The sequence below is a fragment of the Pararge aegeria genome, chromosome 14 (assembly GCF_905163445.1).
Source record: "Pararge aegeria chromosome 14, ilParAegt1.1, whole genome shotgun sequence".
NCBI lineage: Eukaryota > Metazoa > Arthropoda > Insecta > Lepidoptera > Nymphalidae > Pararge > Pararge aegeria.
This window is the reverse complement of record NC_053193.1, coordinates 16,257,827-16,281,675: the sequence shown is the minus strand read 5'-3', so window position 1 is coordinate 16,281,675 and position 23,849 is coordinate 16,257,827. Positions and strand designations below refer to the sequence as shown.

The 23,849-nt window shown below is 35.9% G+C and overlaps 1 protein-coding gene across 1 annotated transcript in view; it reads right to left on the bottom strand.

Annotated features, from left to right (window-relative positions):
* The window catches only part of LOC120629341 (guanylate cyclase 32E), a 79,583-nt gene extending 67,122 nt beyond the window's left edge, over positions 1–12,461 (bottom strand). Inside the window, exon 1 of the mRNA XM_039898259.1 lies at positions 12,312–12,461. Within this exon, the coding sequence (XP_039754193.1) occupies positions 12,312–12,461 (150 nt within the window). The remainder of the gene's footprint in view (positions 1–12,311) is intronic.
* Between the last annotated feature and the right edge of the window lie 11,388 nt (positions 12,462–23,849).

Here is a 23,849-nt window from a genome sequence, read left to right as displayed (position 1 = left end):
GAAAAATATACAAGTATAAACATCCAGACCCTGAAAAACATTCCTGTTCATCACACAAACATTTTTTCAGTTGTGGGAATCGAACCCACGGCCTTGGACTCAGAAAGCAGGGTCGCTGCCCACTGTGCCAATTGGCCGTCGTCGGTTCTTACGACTATATGTTTTTTTTTGTACATTGGTTGCTTGATTACTCCGCCGATTATAAACTGATTTATATAATTCTTGATTTGTTTGGTATATTATACTTCGGAGGTGGGGGACCACCTTTTAATCTATTGAAGATTTATAGGAGGGATTTCGGAGAACTCGAAAGAACTCTTCAAACATTATAGACACACCTATAGCAATTTGAGTATTTTTGCATCTTCTTTCGAAAAGCACCATATGGTCAAGTGGAACTGATGATGTAGACCATGGCTCTTTAGCCCTGGGTTTGATTACGAGTTCGGTATGTTTCAATTATTTAGATTTTCTAACTAACATTCATAAGCTTAAAGCGTTCCAGTACGCGGAAAAACAAACAAGGGTAAACTACAACCTCTGCCCCGTCACATTGTCTAGTGGCTAACCTATTCGTATTCGAATCTCGTTTCTCTGTTCCATTCCGAGTCAGACCAAAAAGTAATATTATTTATATATTTGGTTAAATCGTCCGCGTACGATTTGAAATCCCTACCTTAAATTATCCCATTAAACATTTATCTCTTATACCTAATATAACAACCTCTTTAGGTCATTGAGCCCTAAAAGGGTTCTTTAAAAAAATAAGTTTTCAAAAATATTATATTTTAAATGCCCTAACGTCCGAAATATAGGGCCTTCACTCTACTATCTCCCGACCCCGGTTCACCTCTTAAGGAGTTTTGAGAAACTCTTTCTTAGCAAAAAAACACGTTAAAAAGCAACTTTGAAAAAAATGGAACTTAAATAGTTTTTCAATACCCATTTCACCCCCTAATATTGCGCATCACTTTTGTTTATTAAAGTTCCTTCGACATAGATTGAGCCGTTTTAGAGATTAGCCAGAACAAAAAACAGACGGGCAAAAAACGTACCGTTTATTTTCACATGGATTAAATGAAAAATTAAAAGAAGCAAAAGCTATACAAATCTAATTGAGGTGCAATTTGATGTATTTTTACTAAGAATATTATTTAAAATTCTCAAATAAAAGATACGAGTCGTACAAATAATATTCTAGATCCATTTCAAATAGCCGCAGTGTATTCATCAGCAAGCACGATAAACTTTTTAATAAAAAATCTTTCTCGAAAAAATATTTCTAGAATTACAGTAAGCGAAAGTGTATATTGTTCAATTGTTCTCATTCGTTTTGCTTGCCCGAGGCGCTCGAGGGCTTATTTCGTGAAGCGCCCCCAAATTCAATTAGATGGGGTCGACCAGCACGTCCTCTGATTTGACCCCCCATTGCGGTCATTCGTAAGTCATTCACCGAGGCTGCGTGTCTTAAAGCCTGGAGCGTTGGCAGGCAAGCTTAGTAAACAGAATATATAGCTACTGTTTTGATTACAAACATTGAGCTCCTCATTGCCGTAATCACCGATGTCACGGCTGGTTTACATTTAACAGGTTACTAACTGGTAAGGTTTTTAACTGGTAAGAATTCGAACTCCCTTTCAATTGGACCAAACTCCTCCCGAATTCAATTAGATGGGGTCGACCAGCATATTTTGAGCTCCATTGCGGTCATTCGTAAGTCAATCACCGTGTTTTAAAGCATGGACCGATAAAAGGAAAGCTTAGTAAACAGAATGTCTAGCGACTATTTTGATTACAAAAATTGACCTCCTATTTGCTGTTATCACCGAAGTTCACAGCTGGTTTACATTTATCAAGTCACTGGATCTGGTAAGCGGCTATAGCCTAGTGCCCAGTACAGTTTCAACCATCCTCGGGTATCGTACGAGGCGACTTAGGAATCACAGCAAACGGGGAGCAGCGTCCTCTGTGACTACTATCTACTGTGATCGCAAAACCGTCCGCCTAGCATGGTGATTATAGGCAAACCAACTGAAGTAAATCTCTCTTGGGAGAGATTTTAGTCCAGCAGTGGGCTGTTATAGACTATAATAAGTTTAATAGGCATGCACCTTTTAAGAGTTGTGTGCGTTTTAAAAAGTTGAGCCAAAGCAGTGCAGGAAACCATCGTGAGAAAACCTGCATGCCTCCACAACCATAGGCGTGTGGAGTCTACCAATCCACACTAGGCCAGTTAGGTGGACTACGGCCTAAACCCTTCTTATTCTGAAAGGCTTGCCCTGTATTGGACTGGTAATAGGTTGACAATGATGAATATGGCTATTCGATTTCATAGTGCATTGAGCGATACAGTCCCAATGGCACACAAAGCCCGTTAGAATTTTAAAGAACATTTCGTAAAAAATCGTATTTCGCCATTGATTGCCTGGAAGAGATTGCTAACGTTACAGCAAATTTATAAACTGAGCAAATAATGAAACTAGATAACTATAAATTCATATTTACCAGATATTTTATTAAATAGTTAGTAGATAGTTTTCAAGAAAAAATTAAAATTATATTTGATTATAATCCAATGTTGAGTGAGTTGGTGGGTATTTTGATATAAATACGTCTGCTTTTTAGATACACTCCAGTCCTACATGGACTCGAACGATGCAAAGATACCTCCCGGTGTCTTAGTCGTTTATCACTACGTAGCGATAGGGTCGGATTAAATACGATTATATTTCCCTTTGAACGGCTGATTGTTGCAGTGGGCAGCTAAGTCCAAGGCTGTGGGTTCAATTCCCACAACTAGAAAAGGTTTATGTGATAAAAATGTTTATATGAATATACTAAGTGTTTATGTATATTATTCATGAAAATATTAATCAGACACCTTAGTACCCATAACGCAAGCTACGCTTACTTTAGGGCTAGATGGCGATGTGCTTATTGTCGTATTATATTTATTATTATTTATGTACTAGCGGACCCCAGCGCCATCTGTCGGGCTGATTTGTGAATCTAAACCATCCAGGGTGTCCCCCAAAGGCATTCCAAAAGATTCATTCAAATCGGTCCAGCCGTTTAGGAGGAGTTCAGTGACATACACACGCACACAAGAAATATATATATAAAGATATCTATTATTCGACAAAAGGCCTTAGCCCTTCTCATCCAAGTTAATGGGTTGATAGTGATGTTATCAAAATTAAGCTTAATTTGCTATACTCCGCGAAAAACAGGAGAATCTGTGTGGTGTAATTTATAATTTCTTCAATCCTTATACACCACACCAAACAGATCTTCGGCAATATACCCTCTACGCACGTTTCGCTCCGAAACCGGAGCATCATCAGGAGATGTTGACTTTACAATGAATAATTGTTAAGTGAATAATTGTTAAGTGTTTTCGGTTTCGGAGCGAAACGTGCGTAGAGGGTATATTGCCGAAGATCTGTTTGGTGTGGTGTATAAGGATTGAAGAAATTATAAATTACACCACACAGATTCTCCTGCTTTTCGCGGAGTATAGCAAATTAAGCTTAATTTTGATAATATATCATGGATTTCCGCAAAGTAACGCCTGCTTCTATCCAATGATAGTGATGTTGATGAACCTTGGACCTTCCACTTATAAGGCACTTATACGCCGAACACATAAGGTACGCTGGGGTAATCAAACATAACATAGCTCAAACTCTTTTTCAACGTTCCATCGAGTGGGTGAGTACTCGAACTTGATATGATACCTGATTTTGCAATCTAACTCAAGTATATTGATATTTACCATCTAAGATTTACTTCAGTTGGAAAACATCTACATAAAGCTGTCTCTTTATTAGGTGTGTCCACACTTGCGAGCTAATCTCCATGTAACGTCTTGAACTGCCAAATCACCGACAAATGTACATTGACTTGAACTTGTCCCCTAACTTAAAGTCGCCTTAACTGATTTCACTTTATAACTACGCAGGAGATATAACAGTAACTTTCTAATGGTGCAAGAATGATTAAAATCGGTTCAGCAATTTGCAAGTTTATTCACACTTTCCATTCTAATAATTAAATTGTGAGTGTATGTTTCTTTGTTTGTCCTTACTTTACGCCCTGGCTAAGCAACCAATTAAGTTGATTTATGGCATAGACTTAGTTGAAATGCCGGCGAGTAACATAGGATTTTTTACCAGGAAAGCAAATGGGTTTCACGGGATTTGTGGAGAATCGTAATAAACGCGGACAAAAGCTATTCGATTATAAATTAACAAGAAAAATAACCTACATAATAATAATAATATAGAATCATCATCATTATATTAACCCATCATCGGTCCACTACAGGGCACGAGTCTCCTCCCACAATGAGAAGGAGTTGAGGCCGTAGTCCACCACGCTAACTAGTGCGGGTTAGTGGACAATATTGATATGGATTTATTTAAAAAACAGAAAGTTTTTTATATTGGATAAACGAACGTAGGTGGGTAAATAAATGAATAAATATACTACGACATTACACACATCGCCATCTAGCCCCAAAGTAAGCGTAGCTTGTGTTATGGGTACTAAGATAGCTGATGAATATTTCTATGAATATAATACACAGAATTACTTATAATATACAGATAAACACCCAGACATTGAAAAACATTCATGTTCATCACAGTTGTGGGAATCGAACCCACGGCCACGACTCAGAAAGCCGGTTCGCTGCCCACTGCGCCAGTCGGCCGTCGTGAGTTTCGTTTTTCAACATAATCATTGTCTAGGTCAATGTTGTTTTTAGTTTATATTGACTTGGGTCCATAAATCCCTATTACCCTTCACCAGTAAGCACTAATGGCGACGCTACTCGACCTGCGTCGCTCTTCAGCATTACCTTTTCGAAATCAATCTGTATTACCACACATTTGAGAGTAAGCCTTTTTTTGGTTCCGTAATCAAATTGATGGATTTACTTGATTTATTTAAACAGACTATTAAAAAAAAACAGTGATAGCCTAGAGGTTAGAAACACGGTATCCCTGTCGGTTGGACATAGTGCTAACCCGGCCCGCACTTTATACTATATGTATTTGTTTATTTTATAATTATTGAGCTAATTATTGACGGCGCGTAGTGATTGGCGCAGTGGGCAGCGACCCTGCTTTCTGGTCGTGGACTCGATTCCCACAACAGGAAAATGTTTGTTCTATGAAAATTAATGATTTTCAGTGTTTGGGTGTTTATATGTATTTATGTTTATTATTCATCAGTCATCTTAGTACCCATGGCACAAGCCAACGCTTAATTTGGGCTAGACTGCGATGTGTTTATTGTCGTAGTATATTTACTTATTCATTTATTTATTATTATTACTATTACACTATTGACGGCATAAATTTCCTTTGTTTTAAAAGATTGAAATAAATTTATCTAAAACAAAGATATAGGAAGTCACAACGGTTGAATCAAGTGATATTTTAATAACATAAAAAAAACTATCTACTCTCTCTACTTCTAGGTACCACAATTTTCTTCTAATAAATAGGCAAAACCTACTGAAAATCAGCATTTCACTATTCCTTGGCAGTTACCTACTGCCATAGTGCTGCAACACAGAGCTGAGAAGGTAACCCATTGACCACCACGACACAACGTACATTGATTGAATGAATGAATATACTTTTATTGCACACCACAAAAAGTACATTAAAAAAAAGTATAACAAAACAACGTATACAATTTGGTATACGTTCTAATTGTCTGTGTTGTTTTTTTCTATTCTATGTATAGTTGTTTGCATGCTGGGGCAATAATTGTTGGCGGGCGAAATGGAAGTATAAACTTTGAGTGGTAAGAGAAAAGAAGTACGTAGCATAAATCTATTATTTTAATCAGACATGAGAGATAATTTAAAAGAGAAGTCAAGCTTGTAGATAACTGCGCTTTATATATGGTCAAAACTTAGTAACGACTCATAAAGTAAAACCTTGACAAATCCCATTTTGCCCTCAACCTGTAGGCAAAATGAAATTTTGCTAGGTAAAACTATATTCTGAGTCAATAAATAGCTCATATGCCCATCCAACGATGCATGGAAGAAAAAGGCGGGGATTTGAATAGCCTACTCTTTTTTCGGCGCGTGGCGTTCAGCCGGGCACGCGCCCGAATGGCAATATTTTTTTTTTACTACCACGCATCGAGCTATAAGAAATTGGCTGTCTGTGTGAAAACCCTTCTGCACAAAGTGCAGAAGGGTTCGAAAGAAACAGGGAGTGTTATTAGAAATTTAGTACAACATTATATCATCCGTTTGGATGATATTTATAATTGTTTTTATGACAATGGGTGTTTTAATTATGGCAATAAATAAACTTTTTAGAATCTTCTATAGAGGATTTATATGGGAGTAGATTAAGATTACAATTCTTTTAATTCTGCACCCTGCTGCAGCCTACGTAGGCTCTTAATATTATGTTATTAAAAACTAAATATACTTTTAAGAACTTGGGTCAAGATCGCTCACTATTTTTATCGACTTTTTCGCAAATACGCCACTACTCCAGACTAAGAAAACAACAATATCCTTCATGAATCCCATTTTCTAAACCAGTAAACTAAACGCTATTTTCCGAATACAAATGACCTAATTTCAAGTTATAGTGGAAGTTATTTATAGCCCGTGTACTTTACTTATCTAGTATTATCATATCGACGACGATTTTCCGCTTGTATGAAATGTAGGCAATCTACATAATATAATCAAAAACATAGTTTCCCTGGCCGATCTCGGCCACAGAGGTCCATCTCTTGTGAGCTTTCCCAACTATGCGGGTGTTTGTTTATATACACCTATTAAAAACTGTGTAAATTAGTTATAATAATTCACTTCATAATTCGCTAAATTATAATAATATCGTATTTATTTGAATTTCAATACAGGATATAGTATCAAACACTTGTTCTATTTTTAAATATTATAAATGTATTTTAATGGTCATGTAAAATTGATATTTAATTGATAAGATTAATAAAATGATGTATGAATATTGTTTACACAATAACAACATACTTTTGATGATTTGTAATCAAATACTCTAATTATTGACACCCGTCAATCATTCTACTCATTCAACAGTATAAAAAGGCTGAGCTCAATGTAAGAGGTTGATTGCTCAATGTGAGAGGTTCTGAATGAAACGTCTATTGTGAGCGACTTTATTCTCTTGTTTTCCTGACCGTCTAATACACCACCTACCTATTTTTTGACGTGGCAACGTCTTATAATTCGAGGCTGCACGCACGAAAAAACATGACGCATGCGGCGTTACCTCGCTCTGAGGCGTTTCATTCAAGGCTTGAAGTGCAAGCGAGAGCGCGGAACGAGCGACAAAGAGGCACAGTCGGCCTCCGCGTTCGACATCTGTCTCTCTCCTACTTGAGTGAGCGATGCGTCCGCGTGGACAGCTTCTATACAATAATACATTTACATGTTTCAGCAAGGATGAAGTGCAGCGAAAAGTGAATGTGGTGTCAATTGTTCATAGCAACGATAAAATCTGTCAAACAAAAAAAATTAAAATTTCCTTTTGAAAAATGCAACCATTCCATCAGTATTTTCTTACGACGTTGTCACGTTCAACTATCGTCAGTGAGCCGACTTTACAGACAACGAATTTTTTTTTATCAAGCTTTTCTTTTTTATGTACTTTTTGTGATGTGCAATAAAAGTATATTCATTCCTTTATTCAAGATAATTTCGTGCAGAAGTGTGTGCAAGCACAGGTGAACTCTATTCTCTCCCCTTAGTAGTCTGATGGAACGGACGCTCCGACAAGACTGGACAATCGTGGGACCGACAGCTTTACGTGCCCTCCAAAGAACGGCGAAGAATGAAACTAGTATAAATACAGTAGCACGTTATATATTTAGTACGAGTTTTTACTCAGTCTAGGTATCAGTGATTCAATCACACATAGTGTTAAACTATGATTTCTGTCACTATTTAACAATCGTATGAAGAAATGATTTTATTATTAGTTAACGAATATAAAACAAAAAAAAAAAGAATGACAAATCTCAAGTCCAAGATGGCCGCCACCAGAAAACGATGAATTTAATTTTTTTCACAACTCTCTCAATATGAATATTAAATGTATACTAAATTTAAAGTCTATGGGCTTCATAAGAAGGCTCTGAATCATTTAGCGAGCCATGGAAAGAGCTATGTTAGGTTAGTGTTTGTGATCAAATCCGAAATGTGAAGATCCGTAGAAGAATTAGAGTTACCGTCATAGCCCAACGGGGCAATGGGCGGATGACATAGCACGGAGAACCTATGAACGATGGGGTCCCAAGGTTTTGGAATGGCAACCCCGCACCGGTAAACGCAGCGTTGGTCGACCCCCAACCAGGTCGACAGATGACATCAAACGAGTAGCGGGGAGCCGCTGGCAACAAGCGGCCCAGAACCGTAGAGTTTGGATCGCCCTACAAAAGACCTAGGTCTAGCAATGGTCGTCAATGGGTTGAAATGATGATGATGATGACGATGATGAAATTAAAGGTCTGGCACAGATTGCTTTCTAGCGATAAGGCCGCCATTTGTACAACTTAAGTTTGATTTGTCATTTTATGTTTTTCTTGATGTGCAATACTTTGTTTCGAAGTCGGGGGTTTTTAATTTTGAATTATAAAGTTTGTCTGATGTTTACTATCTAGGATTGGCACAACCACTGCATCGATGTTGATAAAATTTAGCACTTGCTTGCACCTTGGTACATCCAAGAATAAGAAGAACTTCCACTGCTGGACTAATTTATTTTGTAGGGAGTTTCAAATTCATCAAATAAATACAAATGCCGCAGGGAAATTATAAAGTGAAATAATATTTAAATAATTTATATACTCAATACGAGCACGATTTTTACTAAGAAACTTAGAAGGTAAACCACGCTGCTTGGATATAATGAAAAAAGTTTTTCAAATGATTACAAAAGTAGCAACTACAATAACGCTGCGACAGCTAGCCTTTTAACCCATTTACCGACAGTGATATCATTATTACGCAGTGGATATTTGTTGTTGTTTTAAGTCTAAAAATAAATTTTAGACTCTAAGCGATGGTAATACTGAAATAATAAATTGCGCTATAATTTCCACACACTTGAATTTCCAAATCTTGAGAACTTTACAAATTGGTTTGTAACGGAGACTTCGAACTAAAGTCGTTCGCTATTATAAAAAGAAGCCAGTGAACTTCTATTAATGTTCGAGTAATTGGAAGACACCCAACCGACTACGGATTCGTAGTGAAACTAAATTTTAAAATTAGTTTTTTCAAGATCAAAGTTCATTCATTTCAAGTTGCTTCATCATCATAAAAGTTCCAAAAATTCTAAATTCAAAAATTTTTTATTCATGTAGACCTTATCACAGGCACTTATGAAGCGTTCATATATTTAACTTGTTACACCAAATGTTGGTGAAGGTGATAACTGCATTCGTTAACTTAAAACTAAAGCTAGGAGGGTTCCAAACGCGCCCTGGTCTAATCGCGCCATCGTAATATCAACCCATTCCCGGCCCCCTGCATGGCACGGGTCTCGCAGTTCACCACGCTGGCCTAATGCGGATTGGTGGACTCCACACACCTTTGAGAACATTCTCGACAGCTTGAGCAGGAATGTAGGTTTCCTCGTTATGTGAAGCAAGTGATGTTTTAATTACTAACAACACACATAACTTATAAAAGTAAGAGGTGCGAGCTGGGATTTTAACTCGGACCCCCGAAAGTGAAGTCGAGCTCCTACCAGATGAACAATATAAATATATTTTTTAAAAAATTATCACCGCTGCAGTTGAATAATATATATGTATACTATTGTTAAACCACACCACAGCATATGAAATGATTTGAACGTTTTGTTAGTTTTAGAAAATCATTAGTCAAAAGCTAGCATGTAAGTACAATAAGAGCTACATACAGCGATGCATCGGAACAAAAATAGTTATTATTGGATTTCCCTCTATTAATAAAACTCAATGAGTCATTTCGACTTTATGAATTTTCAGGCGCCAATAAATCCGTGATAATCCAACGTCAACGGTTTTCTGTTAAAACGGCGTAGATACCACCTACAGCGTAGACTCGAGCGTAGGCGTACTACGATCTACGAACATACCACAGAGAAGGGTGATAAAAATAAAACGAATTACTTTATTTAACGACTAGCCCACAACTTTGTCCGCATATAATTTCAGGTAAAATTTTCCCATACACAGTTGTATAATCTATTAGATATATATCCTTAAAGATTGGGACGGCCAAGGTGCGCAACGGTGAGCGCTGTGAATTTAAAAAGGGCCCAAATACGATTCTCGGCGGGCAATTTGGGAATTTATAATTTCAGAATCTTCTCTGGTCTGGTCTGGTGGGAGGCTTTAACCGTGGCTACCGACAAAGACCTGTCGTTAAGCGATTTAGTGTTGCGGTGCGATGTCGCGTAGAAACCGATTAGGGGTATGACTATCATACTCCATAACAGGTTACCCCGCCATCGTAGACTACATTGACACTTACTACCAGGTGAGATTGCAGTCAAGGGCTAACTTATAGTGAAATAAAAAAAATTAAAAAGCTTGAAGAGGGAATAATAATAACCATTCTAACATATTATTAAATTACTCTTATATCTACAATATACTTGCACTACATTTTAATAATCTTTCAACGCCCACTTCACCCCATTAAGGCTGGAATTAGTGAAACCACTATTTTAATGACAACACTCTAAATTGAGCCTACCATCTTAATTTTAATGTTTATACTTGAACTTCTAGCAACACTATTAAGATCAGATATTCACTTAACAAACGTTAAAGTAAATGTAGAGAAATATTTTATTGTCAATAACTATGAATTAACTATTTAATAGGAATAAAAACCTACTTTACAATTTGCAAATAAATGCCTTTCATAGTATATGCAACATGTTGGTACAAAATCTACAAAAGTACATAAATTGGACGGCCGATTGGCGAAGTGAGCAGTGATCCTGCTTTCTTCCAATACTCTGTTGTGGGGTTCGATTTCCATAACTGGAAAATGTTTGTGTGATTAACAGTTTCTGGGTGTATATCTGTATATTGTAAGTTTTAATGTTTATTATAAAAATATCCATCAGTCATCTTAGTACAAAAAACACAAGCAACGTTTACTTTGGGGCTAGATGGCGATGTATGTATTGCCGTAGTATATTTGTTTATTTACTAGCTTCTGTCCGCGACTACGTCTGCGTGGACAGTGGGTCTGAAGCTTCGCTCGTTAACAATTTTTAATCTTACCACGGGAACCATTTGAGAGATTAGTATAGAAAGTACATGTCCTTTTCCATAGCATAGGTGACATGCATAACAAATTTCAAAGCTGTCTGCTCGCGGCTTAACACGTAAACAATTTTTAATTTTCTTTCGGGAACTATTTAAGGAATCGGGATAAAATATAGGGATAAAGCCTATTTTTTTCCATTTTAAAGGCTACACACATGCTAAATTTCATCTAAATCCGTTCAGCCATTTTTGCGTGATTGAGTAACAAACATCCAAACTTCCACACTTTTACATTTATGATATTAGTGACTAGATGTGCCCTGGGGCTTCGCTCGCGTAATTTTGGGAGGCAGCGTACTGCTATATAGTCTACACCTATAGTCATACATGAGATTTTTAGTCTTTTTCACAAACATTTTCTTATCTTATGTAATTTTTTTTTTTCAATGAAAAGTATACTATATTATTTCTAATACCTCCAAGAATATGTGTAAAAAGTTTCATGAAGATCGGTTAAGTAGTTTTCGCGTGAAAGCGTAACAAACAAACTTACGCTCACATTTATAATTTAAGAAGGGAAGTAGGGATTGTATTTTAAACATTCTTTAAAAAATATGAATATACTAATAATTGACGGACCAAGAACTAAAAAAAAAGATACGATGTCGCGTCGGAACCAAAATTCAAAATTGAAAATTCATTTATTTGAAACTGCACTTATAAGCACTTTTGAAACGTCAAGTATGTCTGTTTGAAGTGACTCTATCATCAGTCTGGAAAGCAGATTCTACCGAGAAGAGCCGGCAATAAACTCAGTAATTGCTCTTTTCCAACATCAACATTTACAATAATTTTTTCTATCTAGCGGGAGATAAGAGTCATTAACAAATTCATCATATGTCACATACCTAATTGTAAGAGTGGAACACAGCGGTAGTAGGTACTTATAGAAACCGGTGCTGCCAAAAAAAGTCATACTACCACTAGAAACTTTCACTGCTTAATGCATAACTCACCTGACTCCATCCGTACGCGCCAAGAAACCCAATTGTAACAGTATTTGTCTCGCTCCAGTTCATCCGGAAACTGGGACAGATATTCGAACTGCCGCAACTGCTCTTAACTATATCAAACAAACTGATCCCCCCCACTTCGAGATCATCCATAGATACCTTATCCTCAATGAGATTCATTGTTTCACTCGAGTGAATATTACTCATGTAGATTGAATCGATTTCTTTCGTTTGTATAGGCTCTTCTTGAGTTACATTCATAAGTTCGCACTTCTTATTGAATCTATTCCCCGCATCACCAAAATCTAATTTATATTTTCTTCCTGCAATATTGACACCCTTCTTATTTGTATTCGGTATAACTAGTTCGTTGGTGGAGTTGACTTTACAATCGATTTCTATCGATTGACTTCGGACGTCACTAGATTCGTTGGCTCCTTTTAATTCGTTTCTGGCAGGATCTTTTGGTACATCACTGGTAATACCAACTTTTGCATTCGAAATGTTTTTATCCAAACATTTTGCAGATATTTCATGGATTAAGATTAAAATAAAAATCAATAACAGTCTTGTAGCCATTTTTAACTCAATTGTTCATTGGATTTCTTCTCGTTTATATTTTATTCCTGTAACAAATAGAACACAAATTAAAGTTAAGTTGGTTTAGAATTTATAACTAACTTAAGTTTTAATTAATGTTTCAAATGGAAAACTTAAATAGAGTATTTTAATTGGAGTATTCTAATATTCTTCTTAGTAAATCTTTTGAAACTGTATCGAAAAGTTAATTAGGTAAATCGTGTAATTAGGTTCAACGTTAAATTTTATGCATCATGTGCCTTACATAATTAATGACCCATTCCTGGGCACAGGCTTTCCCTCTAATACTACTACTTTAATGCTTTACTGCTGGCAGTGGCGTGCACTTCATGCATGCACAAAAACACATTTATATATAACTCGTATAGAAGGAGAATTTTTGCACTTTTTATGCAGTAGACCTGATGAATGCACACCCTGGTAAGGAACCCGGTGCACGCCACTGACTGCTACTTTAGAGCAAATCGGCCACTGAAATTATGCAACGTGTATTTACACGTTGCCAACGAACGAAAACCAAAATATTACTTTACCGGTTTTAGAGTTACATTATTTACTGTCTCTGAGGCTTATCTTGAAGCGGTGATAGCCCAGTGGGTAAGAGCTCGACTAACGTTTCGGGGCCGAGTTCGAATCCCAGCACACACCTCTAACTTTTCTAAGTTATGTGCGTTTTAAGATGGTGAAGGAAAACATCGTGAACCTTCATGCCTGAGAGTTCTCCAGTTGTTCTCAAGTTATGTGGAGTCTACCAATCCGCACTGGGTCAGCGTGGTGGACCACGGCCATAACCCCTTCTAATTATGGTAGGATACTCGTGCCCTGCAGTGGGCCAGTAATGGGGCGATTTAATGACGATGATGAGACTTTTCTGTGGTACCGAAACTCTTATAGAAATAGTATACCACTGCCATAGTTTTTACTGAAAGAAATCAGATACAGCCCTAGCATCACATGCAAAATTGAAATCATGTGAAGGGGGTCAAGGGGGAAAAGAGGGGGGAAAGCCCCCTCTTTTCCCCCTTGACCCTCTGAAGTATTATTTCGGTTTTCATTCACACGTTGTATATAAGAATTTCTCATTTTAAAATACACATAATAAATGAGGAAACAATTTTATTTCCTACAAGCAGACCCGCGCGACTTCTTCCGCGAAAAAGTCGACTTAAAAAAACCACGTAAAATATGCCTATCCAAAAAACCACATCACGTCGTCTAAAACTCCGTTGCGCGGATATTGAAAAACAAATGGGGAAAAAATAGCGAAGCCATCCTGTAGAAGCTGTTCGCTTTTCCGGGATAAAAAGAAGCTGAGTTATGCCAGACTATATTGTAGGTATCTCTGCCAAATTTTAGCCAAATCGGTTTATTTGTTGTGGCGTTAAAACGTAACAAACATCCATCCATACATACATCAATCCATCCATACATCTATTCTCTCATACTTTCGCATTTATAATATTAGTAGGATGGCACGCATTCGATCGTTGTCCCATATGCCTTGCGACTTGCTGTTACCTGCGAAGAATTATGTCCTTGATCTCCGAAAATATTCATCAGATCTTTATTAAAATTAGACAATACATGCTCAAATAAAAAAAGAATTATTAAAATCGGTGCAAATTTAACGGAGATATGAAGTAAAATTGATAAAAAAATTCTTCCCATATCCCAGATGAAACTTATTGTTTAAGTATTCTATATGTTGACCCGGGATATCAACTACCACTGTACCAAATTTTATTTAAATCCGTTCAGAAGTTTTCACGAGATGCCCGGACAGACAGACAGACAAAAATTAAATAAAAATCTATTTAGGACTCAGTACCGATTATAAAGCTTCCCCCGATCAAAATTTTCAAAATATATAAAATGCACAGAAATCTTCCAGTTACAGTTTTATTATAAGTATAGATTAACGTCTTATATATTCTTGCGATACCTAAGAATAAAAGCAGATTAGACACACCCAAATATCAAGTTTCATATGGATATGACGTGACTAATGACAACCTTTGTTCCCTCGACTCGATTTATTCCCACCTTAGTGGTCGAATTAAAAAACCCCTTTTAGTACCTACATCGCTAGGGAAATAAATTATTATAAATTTAAAGTTTTCTTCTAGTTAAGCCATTTATTGTCATTAATATAGCAAAGAAGACCTTTCAGCTGTATTGAATACGCAAGTTGTAAACGTGTGTGAGTCAAAGGATATAAAATGTTTTGCGTGAACTTTGAACGGTGTTAGTAAAGCTTACGTCTGTTTATAAAAAAACTTCGTTACATAATTTATAATTAGCTTATTATATTTTAGAAGGGAAAAAAAATATATGGATCAGTAAACACTTTCATTTCATGACAGCAACTTTGACATGAGTAAAAAGCGGTTTGTTTTCCTCTTCAATAACTTAAGAGCTAGGCTCTTGTCCAACCTTCCCAATCCATGAGCACGTTGGAGGTGTAAAAAAATTTTTTTTTGGGTTCTTATATTCATAAAACTTATTATTAATGCCTTGCCCTTTAATCTAGGGAAATATAAATGTTTGCAACGTTTTGTGCGCATAACCAAATAATTTATTGGTAATACCAAATTAAACTTATAATTGTTAGGCTTGTTCGGTATTATTTTGAGATTTGTTAATACCGATTTTTAATATTTTTTGCAATAATTAGAAGTAAGTCCATGCATAAACTGTTTCGTTTCTAAGGATGGCGTAGTGTATAAGTAATGTATTGGTCAATAAAAGGAATAACAGTGACAATATATAGACGTTGGTTTCTTCCTCGCAAGAGTGTTGCAAAGCTTGGTACCAACTCCCCTAACGTAATCTTAGGACCAACAAAGCACACTAGTATAATAATGTACTATTATATAATGTATTACTTTAGCTGTTTTTTTAACGATCAGTTAACCCATTTCACTGAATATATTAATGTATTTCCAGACCAAAGCATTTGGAAGGCATGATGTAACATAATATTATTTCATCTGTAATTCCGGGTTATGTCAATTATGTGTAATATTCTAAAAGTGAAAGTGTTTGTTTGTTGTCGTCCTTAACGCTATAACTAAGCAACCAATCAACTTGATATTTGGCTTAGAGTTAGTTGAAAAGAGGGAGAGTAACATAACATAGCTACTTTTTATCCCAGGAAAATAAACAATTTCCACGGGATTTGTAAAAAACCGGCAAAGAGCGCGGGCAAGAGCTTAACTTTTGTTTCCTTTAAAAGTCTATCTGTTTTATATACTGTTTGCTATTCATTTTCAGGAAAAACTCTGCCGATCATACACAATAATGTTTTATATACATTTTAAATTTATAAAATTGACAATTCCTCCAAGTGTAGGTAAAAATACTAATAAAAATTATGAAATTATAAAACAGTCTTTCCCGTGGGATTTTTAAAAAATCAATTCAAAAGTCGTTGGCAGGCAACTAATACTTTTATTTTTTTTAATTTTGTAATTTAGTTAATTAGTACTTTATTCTTTATTAATAAACCAACCAAAAATAATACTACAAATAGTTACATTATTCATTAATTTTTCTACATTTCTTTAATTAAAATTAACAATCGCATCACATCAGTATCCTGTAACAGTCAACTGCTGGACGAAAGACCTTCCCTAAAAGGAGAATTCACCCATAATCACCACAATAGGCAGACGGGTTTGTGGTAGCAGTAAATAGTAATAGTAGCACAGAGGCAGCGTCCTCTGCTATTTTTCGTCTCCTTGTTCGACACCTGGGGAAGAGGTGGGGTGGTAACAAATCTATTACGATCTGCCGTTACACGACACGTATTTTTTTCTACTTACCTATTTAATAAAACTAGTAGTGTTTGCCCACTAGTCGAAATTCGAACATAATAAATTTAAATTATAAGTTTAAACATTATTAAGATATATTGTCAAAGGCCTCTTAATTTGCCTGATTTTTCCAACAAATTATAATTCAAAACATATTGGATAGAGGCAGGCGAAATGCAGGAGAATATGTTTGGTGTAATTTATAATTTTTCCAATCTTTATACTCCACACCGAACAGATTTTCAGCAATGTACCCTCTACGCACGTTTCGCTCCGGGACCGGGGCATCCTCAGGAGGTGTTAACTTTACAATAAATAATTGTTAAGATACTTAATCTAAGATCTGTTTGGTGTGGAATATAAAGATTGAAGAAATTATAAACTACACCATACAGATTCTCCTGCTTTTCACGGAGTATAGCAAATGAAGTTAATTTTCATAATAATCCAAAAAAAAATATTTTACAAAGAGTAATAAATAAATATACTACGAAAATACACACATCGCCATCTAGCCCTAAAATAAGCGTAGGTAGCTTGTGTTATGGGTACTAAGATAGCTGATGAATATTTTTTTATGAATATAATACACGTAAATACTTATCATGTTCATCACACAAACATTTTCCAGTTGTGGGAATCGAACCCACGACCTTGGACTCAGAAAGTAGTGGGCAGCGAGCCCACTGCGCCACTCGGCCGTCTTATAAGAGTATGTGCGTGTCAAGCCAAATGCATGATAGTGTGTGTAATGTTTTTTTTTATTGATTTAACATATGTTTCATGCATAATAAAAAAAATATGAGCATTCTGCACTCCTCCATAACAGGTAAGTTTGGGAAATTTCATAAACCTCCGTCGGCGAAATTTTTGTAAAAAGCTTTGTTTGTGTTTGTGCGTATAGAGCACCTATAAAAAATACTTTTTTTTTGTATTTCACTACAAGTTAGCCCTTGACTGGTGGTAAGTGATGATGCAGTCTAAAATAATAGTGGGCTTACCTGTTAGGGAGTATGGCTACTCCTAATTGGTTTGTACGCGACATTGCACCGGAACTCTAAATCGCTTCTTTGTCGGAAGGGTGGAAACTAGCCACGGCCAAAGCCTCTCACCAGATCTGACCAGTAATAATAAATCCAAAATTTACCCTGCCGGAAATCGAACCCGGTTCCTCTTACTTAAATTCATAGCGCTCACCGTTGCGCCAAAATACGTCATTTGATCGTTGTTATATTCTTTATTTTGTTACTGTGTTAGATCTTTCATTCGGTATTGCGCCTCTTGAACTAGATGGCTCTAAATAATTTCTCCAGAGGTATGAATGAATGAATGAATGAATACACTTTTATTGTACACCAAAGAAACAAAAAGTAGTTACAAAGATATAAATACAAATCAAGAGAGTACAATTTGGTGGCCTTATTTCTTCCAGGCAACCAATGGCGTAAAAGGAAAAAACATAGAAAAGAGGTAGGTGGTGCAATAAATAAGATTTAAAAATTATACAAATATATAAATATAAATAAAATATATATATATATATATAAATATATTACATATAAATACAAATAAAATATATAACATAAATATCTATATAAATATATTACATATAACATCCCCAATTAGTATGAAATACATAAATAATTCAAATTACACACTTCAAATTATCTTCTTAATGAATAGTAAATGCCGCTCAAGCTCCCACTTACTACAGAAATTTTGGAAAAATAACAGTTAAGTCTTTAGAAATTAAAATATCATCATCAAAAGGCTACAACAGTCCAATGCGTTTTTGTTCAGAATGAGGGTTCAGACCGTATTCCACCACGATGGCCAAGTGTAGATTGGCAGCCTTCTCTGACCTTTGAGAACGTTCACTCTCAGGCATGCAGGTTTCTTACGATCCTTCAACGTAAAAGCAACCGATATTATTAACCCCTGACAAAAACTACGGAGTATTGTAAGTTTGACGTGTCTGTGTGTGAGTCTGTGGCATCGCATTTCTCGAACGAATGAACCAATTTTGATTTTGTTTTTTTGTTTGGAAGGTAGTTGGACGTGTTCTTAGCTATGGCGGCTAACATATTTTCTCACAACTCCTTTAATATCGATATCAAATCCTTGACTAATGATAAAATTTCAAATCCAAAATGTCCGCCACCACAAAATGGCGAGTTAAATTTTTTTGGTTACCACTCCTTGAATATCTTTAATAAATGTTGGAAATAATTTCTGTTTGGTATGATGACGATGAAGGTCAGTCGTTGACTAGTAGAATAATGCACACTGTATTGAAAGTCGGGGATTTTTACAATTTAATTTTTTTTATTATATTATAATTGTGCTATTAGTTAATTAGTATTAAAATAAAGCCCACAAATTACGCAGCAATAGAGATCCCAATTTGAATATTGCCTGGCAGCGAACCGGCGACATTATCACTTAAGTACGCCGTCTATTATTAGACCCCTTTAAATTAATAGGCATTACAATGTTAACAATGTATTTATTACTGCATACATAAACCGCAGGTACCATTTTGTACTACCACGCGAGTATGTGAAAGTAAGTTATTAGAAATGATTTTTATGTAATTATTTTTGCTGTTTATTTTTTATTTCACAAGTTATCACTACAATTAAACCATTGACTGCAACTGCAATAAATGATAATAAATAAATTATAAAATTTTCCTGTTTTTTTTTCTTTTTATAAATTTCTAATAGTGTTTTTGGTTTTTCTTTTAAAATTTACACCATTGTGTGGGACACAACATGTGTCGATACCCTAGCTGCATCACACATACAGGCCATCTCGGTCTCTCGGTCAATAGTGGGTGCGGCTGCTACCAGTGCTAAGCAGGCCAAGAGGCGTAAATATAAAAACCTGGATAGCAGCTTCATTTTTATGCCTTTTGGAGTAGGGCTTTGGGACCGTGGGGTCCGGAGCCACGAGCTCTTTTCAAAAAATTATCGAAAAGGTTTATCGAGTCTACCGGTGATCCTAGAGCGGGCAGTTACCTTGGCCAACGAATTAGTTTGGCCATCCAAAGGGGCAATGCTGCCAGCATCTTAGGAACTTTGCCTCGCTGCGGTGGTTTCGAAGACGTTTTAGATTTTATTTAGTTTTATATAGTTTATTTTAGGTTATATTTTTAAAACAAATATTTTAAAGAATAAATAAATTTTAATTAACACTGTTAACTAAAAAAAAAGATGTATATAAAAAAATTATAGAAATAATAATAATTTTGGAAATTTAAACACCAGCATCACAAATCACAGTACAAAAAAATATTGACCACTTAAACTGCGAAAACAATTATAACTACAAACTAAGAAGAATAACCACTAGAATTAAAATATCACATTTTAACTAGATAAGTTAATGCTTTTCTGATAAAAAAAAACAAAAAAAAAAACAATTTATGGTGTGTTATTAAATCTAAACATTGATGAAAGGCAGTCTAAGATGCGGGTCTAACCCGTCAGAGGTATTGCCCTACGGTTTCTACGCAACATCGTACCGGAACGCAAAATCGCTAGGCGGTACATCTTTCTCCGTGGGGTAACTAGCCACACCCAAAACCTGGACCAGATCAGACCAGAGAACGTTCAGAAAACTAAAATTCCCAATTTTTCCCTGCTGAGGATTGAACTCGAGACCCGCCGTTTATATAACCACATCGTTGACAACTGCCCCATGGAGACTGACAAATAGTCCTATTTCCAAACAAATGATGATTCGGTTAAAATAAAAGTAAATTAGTAGAGAAGGTAAATAAAGGAAAGTTTTTTTCGGTTAAAATTGAATCTCGAATTGCGATTAATCTTTTGTTGCCGACGATTTGATCTCGCTCGACTATTTCATTACGGCATTTATAAATAAAAGTTAAGGGATGAATTATTGAAAACCGCAGCGTTGGTAACATAATCGTCATCTGCCATTTTCGGCAATGATCAAGCATTATAAGGTTTAATATACTGTAAATAATTGGCAGACCAAGCAAATGGCCCACCTGGTAAATAGAAAACAATCACCTATAAACAAAGCAATACTTTTCGGTATATGCAAGGAACATGCTACAGAAGAGGGCTGTTCGTTCTATCTACAAAATGGGTCCGAGAGAGTCATTGAGAGATAAATTTAAAGATTTTAAAATAATGACAGTGTATAGTCAGTACATATTTGAAAATTTAATGTACGTTCATAAAAACATTTCTAAATTTAAGAAAAAATGTGACTGCAATAATTTAAACATTAGAAGTAAGAATAAACTTACAGTGCAACATACTAGGTTACATAAAATTCATAATTCGTTTAAAGGAAATTGCATACAATTCTACAATAAACTACCAATTGTCATCTTGGAGATGTCGCTTAAAAAGTTCAAAGTTTGTATTAAACGTAAGCTTATAGAAAAGTCCTATTATAGTATAAAGGACTACGTAAACGATAAAATAGCTTGGGTGTAAATTATTGCTCTAACCAGGTTGCTCTTCTAATAATTTAAAATGACATTGTGAGATGGTGATAACAAAAAATGTGGTTATCGCCATCATCTCACTACCGTGTGGTTCTTATGTACGCATCAAAAGTGCCACCTGTGGGCCTACTTGAATAAAGATATTTTTGACTTTGACTTTGACTTTTGACTTTGACTTTGACATGTCCTACAATTTACAAATTGCCTCCCTGTGTCCGTATTCACCTGAGGCGTATGCGCTAAGTTTAATATGCCTGTAATTACAAAGTAACCACACCCTTCAGAACTAAACACAGTAATATACCACTACAAGTTAGCCCTTAACTGCAATCTCATCTGGTTTTAAGTGATGATGCAGTCTAAGATGGTAGGCGGGCTAACCTGTTAGAGATACTAGTACTTTCCAGTCGGTAGGGTCCACCAGACCAGACCGAAGAAAATGCAGAAATTATAAATTCCCAATTTGCCCCTAACGGGAATCGAACCAGGGACCTCCTTCTTGAATTCACAGCACTCACCGATGCGCCAGGGTCATCAATACGTTGGTGCATAACCTAAACAGTCGGAACACAAAGCCGTTTTTCTCTACAATATATTTAATTTTCAGTGTAACAAAGTAAATAGAAGTTACAAAAGTTTGACGAGGCTAACCGCGGGCATAAAATGTAATTACTTGCTTGTCTAACAAACACTTTCCTCATTGAGAAAAAATATATATAATGATTTGAAATTTTCCATTCCACGAAGTTTTCCACTCAAGGCATTACGTGAAAATGTTTTCTTCCCAATTTTTTTTTCTTAATTTGAATAGGTAACGATAAGAGTACAAAATAATTATTGCGCTTAGTTAAAACTTTGCAGTGTTGTCTTTATTTCAAAATCTGTGACATACCAACGAAGATTTTTTTAATTTTCGTAGTTATAGTTGACGGAGCAAGCAGGGCATGCAACTCCTGATAAGGAAATTAATCCAAAATAAACTTTCAATCTACCGCGTTGCTTGGCCGCCCTTTGCTAGAGTCCCAATCGTTGTAGTGTGATGGTTAGTAACTTATAGCCTTCTCAAGAAATGGGGTTCTTAAATACATAAAAAAACGTGTGTGTACTTTTGTGTACACGCGTTACAACTTATTCTCCTTTGGCGTAACGAGATAAAAATTTAAAATCTTTTCAAACATTTTATCTTTAGCCTTATTCTACGTTTGTAGAAAAATATATTTAATACATAGAAAGATTTATTACAACGCAATATCAGTTAATAAATAAAGTTTATTTAAATATCACAAAAAAAACATTTCTGTATAATTAAAGTAGTATATATAGTAAGTAAAATAACTGGCAAGTTAGTTTATAATAAATCAGAAATTTAAAAAAACAAATTTGAAGCAAAATATTACAAATTACATACCCTTTTGCTGAAGTAAAATATTCTCCTTCATTCCGCTCCATGTGTATAAAGTTCTTAAACTTAAACTCGTGTTTAGATTAAGTTCTATTCGAAAAGTAAATAACTAGCATTTACATATTCGTAAAATACTTCAAAGTGTTAAGGTTCCATCAAAGTTTTGATATAAACAGAATAGGTCACTTCATTTCCGTAAATTATTACATAAACGTTTTATTAGTTTTTAATCGTCCATCAAAAGATTTTTATTTAACAATAAGCACGCTTGATAACACTCGGTCGTGTATACGTATCGGTGGAACGAAAACGTAATCCGTGCTACCCGGACCGCGTCTCGCGTAAAACTGGCTCCCTACTCCCGAATGCCGTAGTCCTGATTCCTGAAAACAGCCTCCACGGAGTTTGTACACAAACTCGCAACGTGACGTCACCGCATAAACAGATGATTATATACATTGGTAAGTGGTTTGTAAGCTTTTTTTATTGATAACTTTACAATTTTTAAAGTGTTCAAATAAAGAGTTTTAATAATATATCACCGATTGAAGTCTACTGCTTGACATAGGTCTTTTGTAGGTTAGTAGGCAGTTCCAAATATCCACGGTCCTGGGCCGCTTGTTTCCAGCGGCTCCCAACGACTCATTTGATGTCATCTGTCCACCTCGTCGTGGGTCGACCAACGCTGCGTTTACCAGTGCGGGTTCGCCATTCCAGCGCCTTGGAACCCCAACGTCTGTCGATTCTCCGAGCTATGTGACCCGCCCATGTCCACTTCATTTTTGCGACTCGCTGAGCTATGTCGGTAACTCTGGTTCTTCTACGGATCTCCTCATTTCTGACTTGATCACGTAGTGATACTTTCAACAAAGCTCTCTCCATCACCCACTGAGTGACTCTGAGCCTTCTTAAGCGACTAAGTTTCGGATCCGCAAGTCATGACTTATATAAGAATAATAACTTTTTAGCTGGAGAAATAATGAATTATGAAATTGTATACGCGCAATACACACGCCTATCTCTGTTATACTATTAACTTATATTCATGCTTCGAGAAACTAAAACCACAGAAAAGGCTTTCTTACATGGTAACGTTACCATGCCGATTGGCGCAGTGAGCAGCGACCCTGCTTGCTGAGTCCAAGGCCGTGGGTTCGATTCCCACAACTGGAAAATGTTTGTGTGATGAACATGAATGTTTTTTAGTGTCTGGGTATTTATATGTAAATTATAAGTAT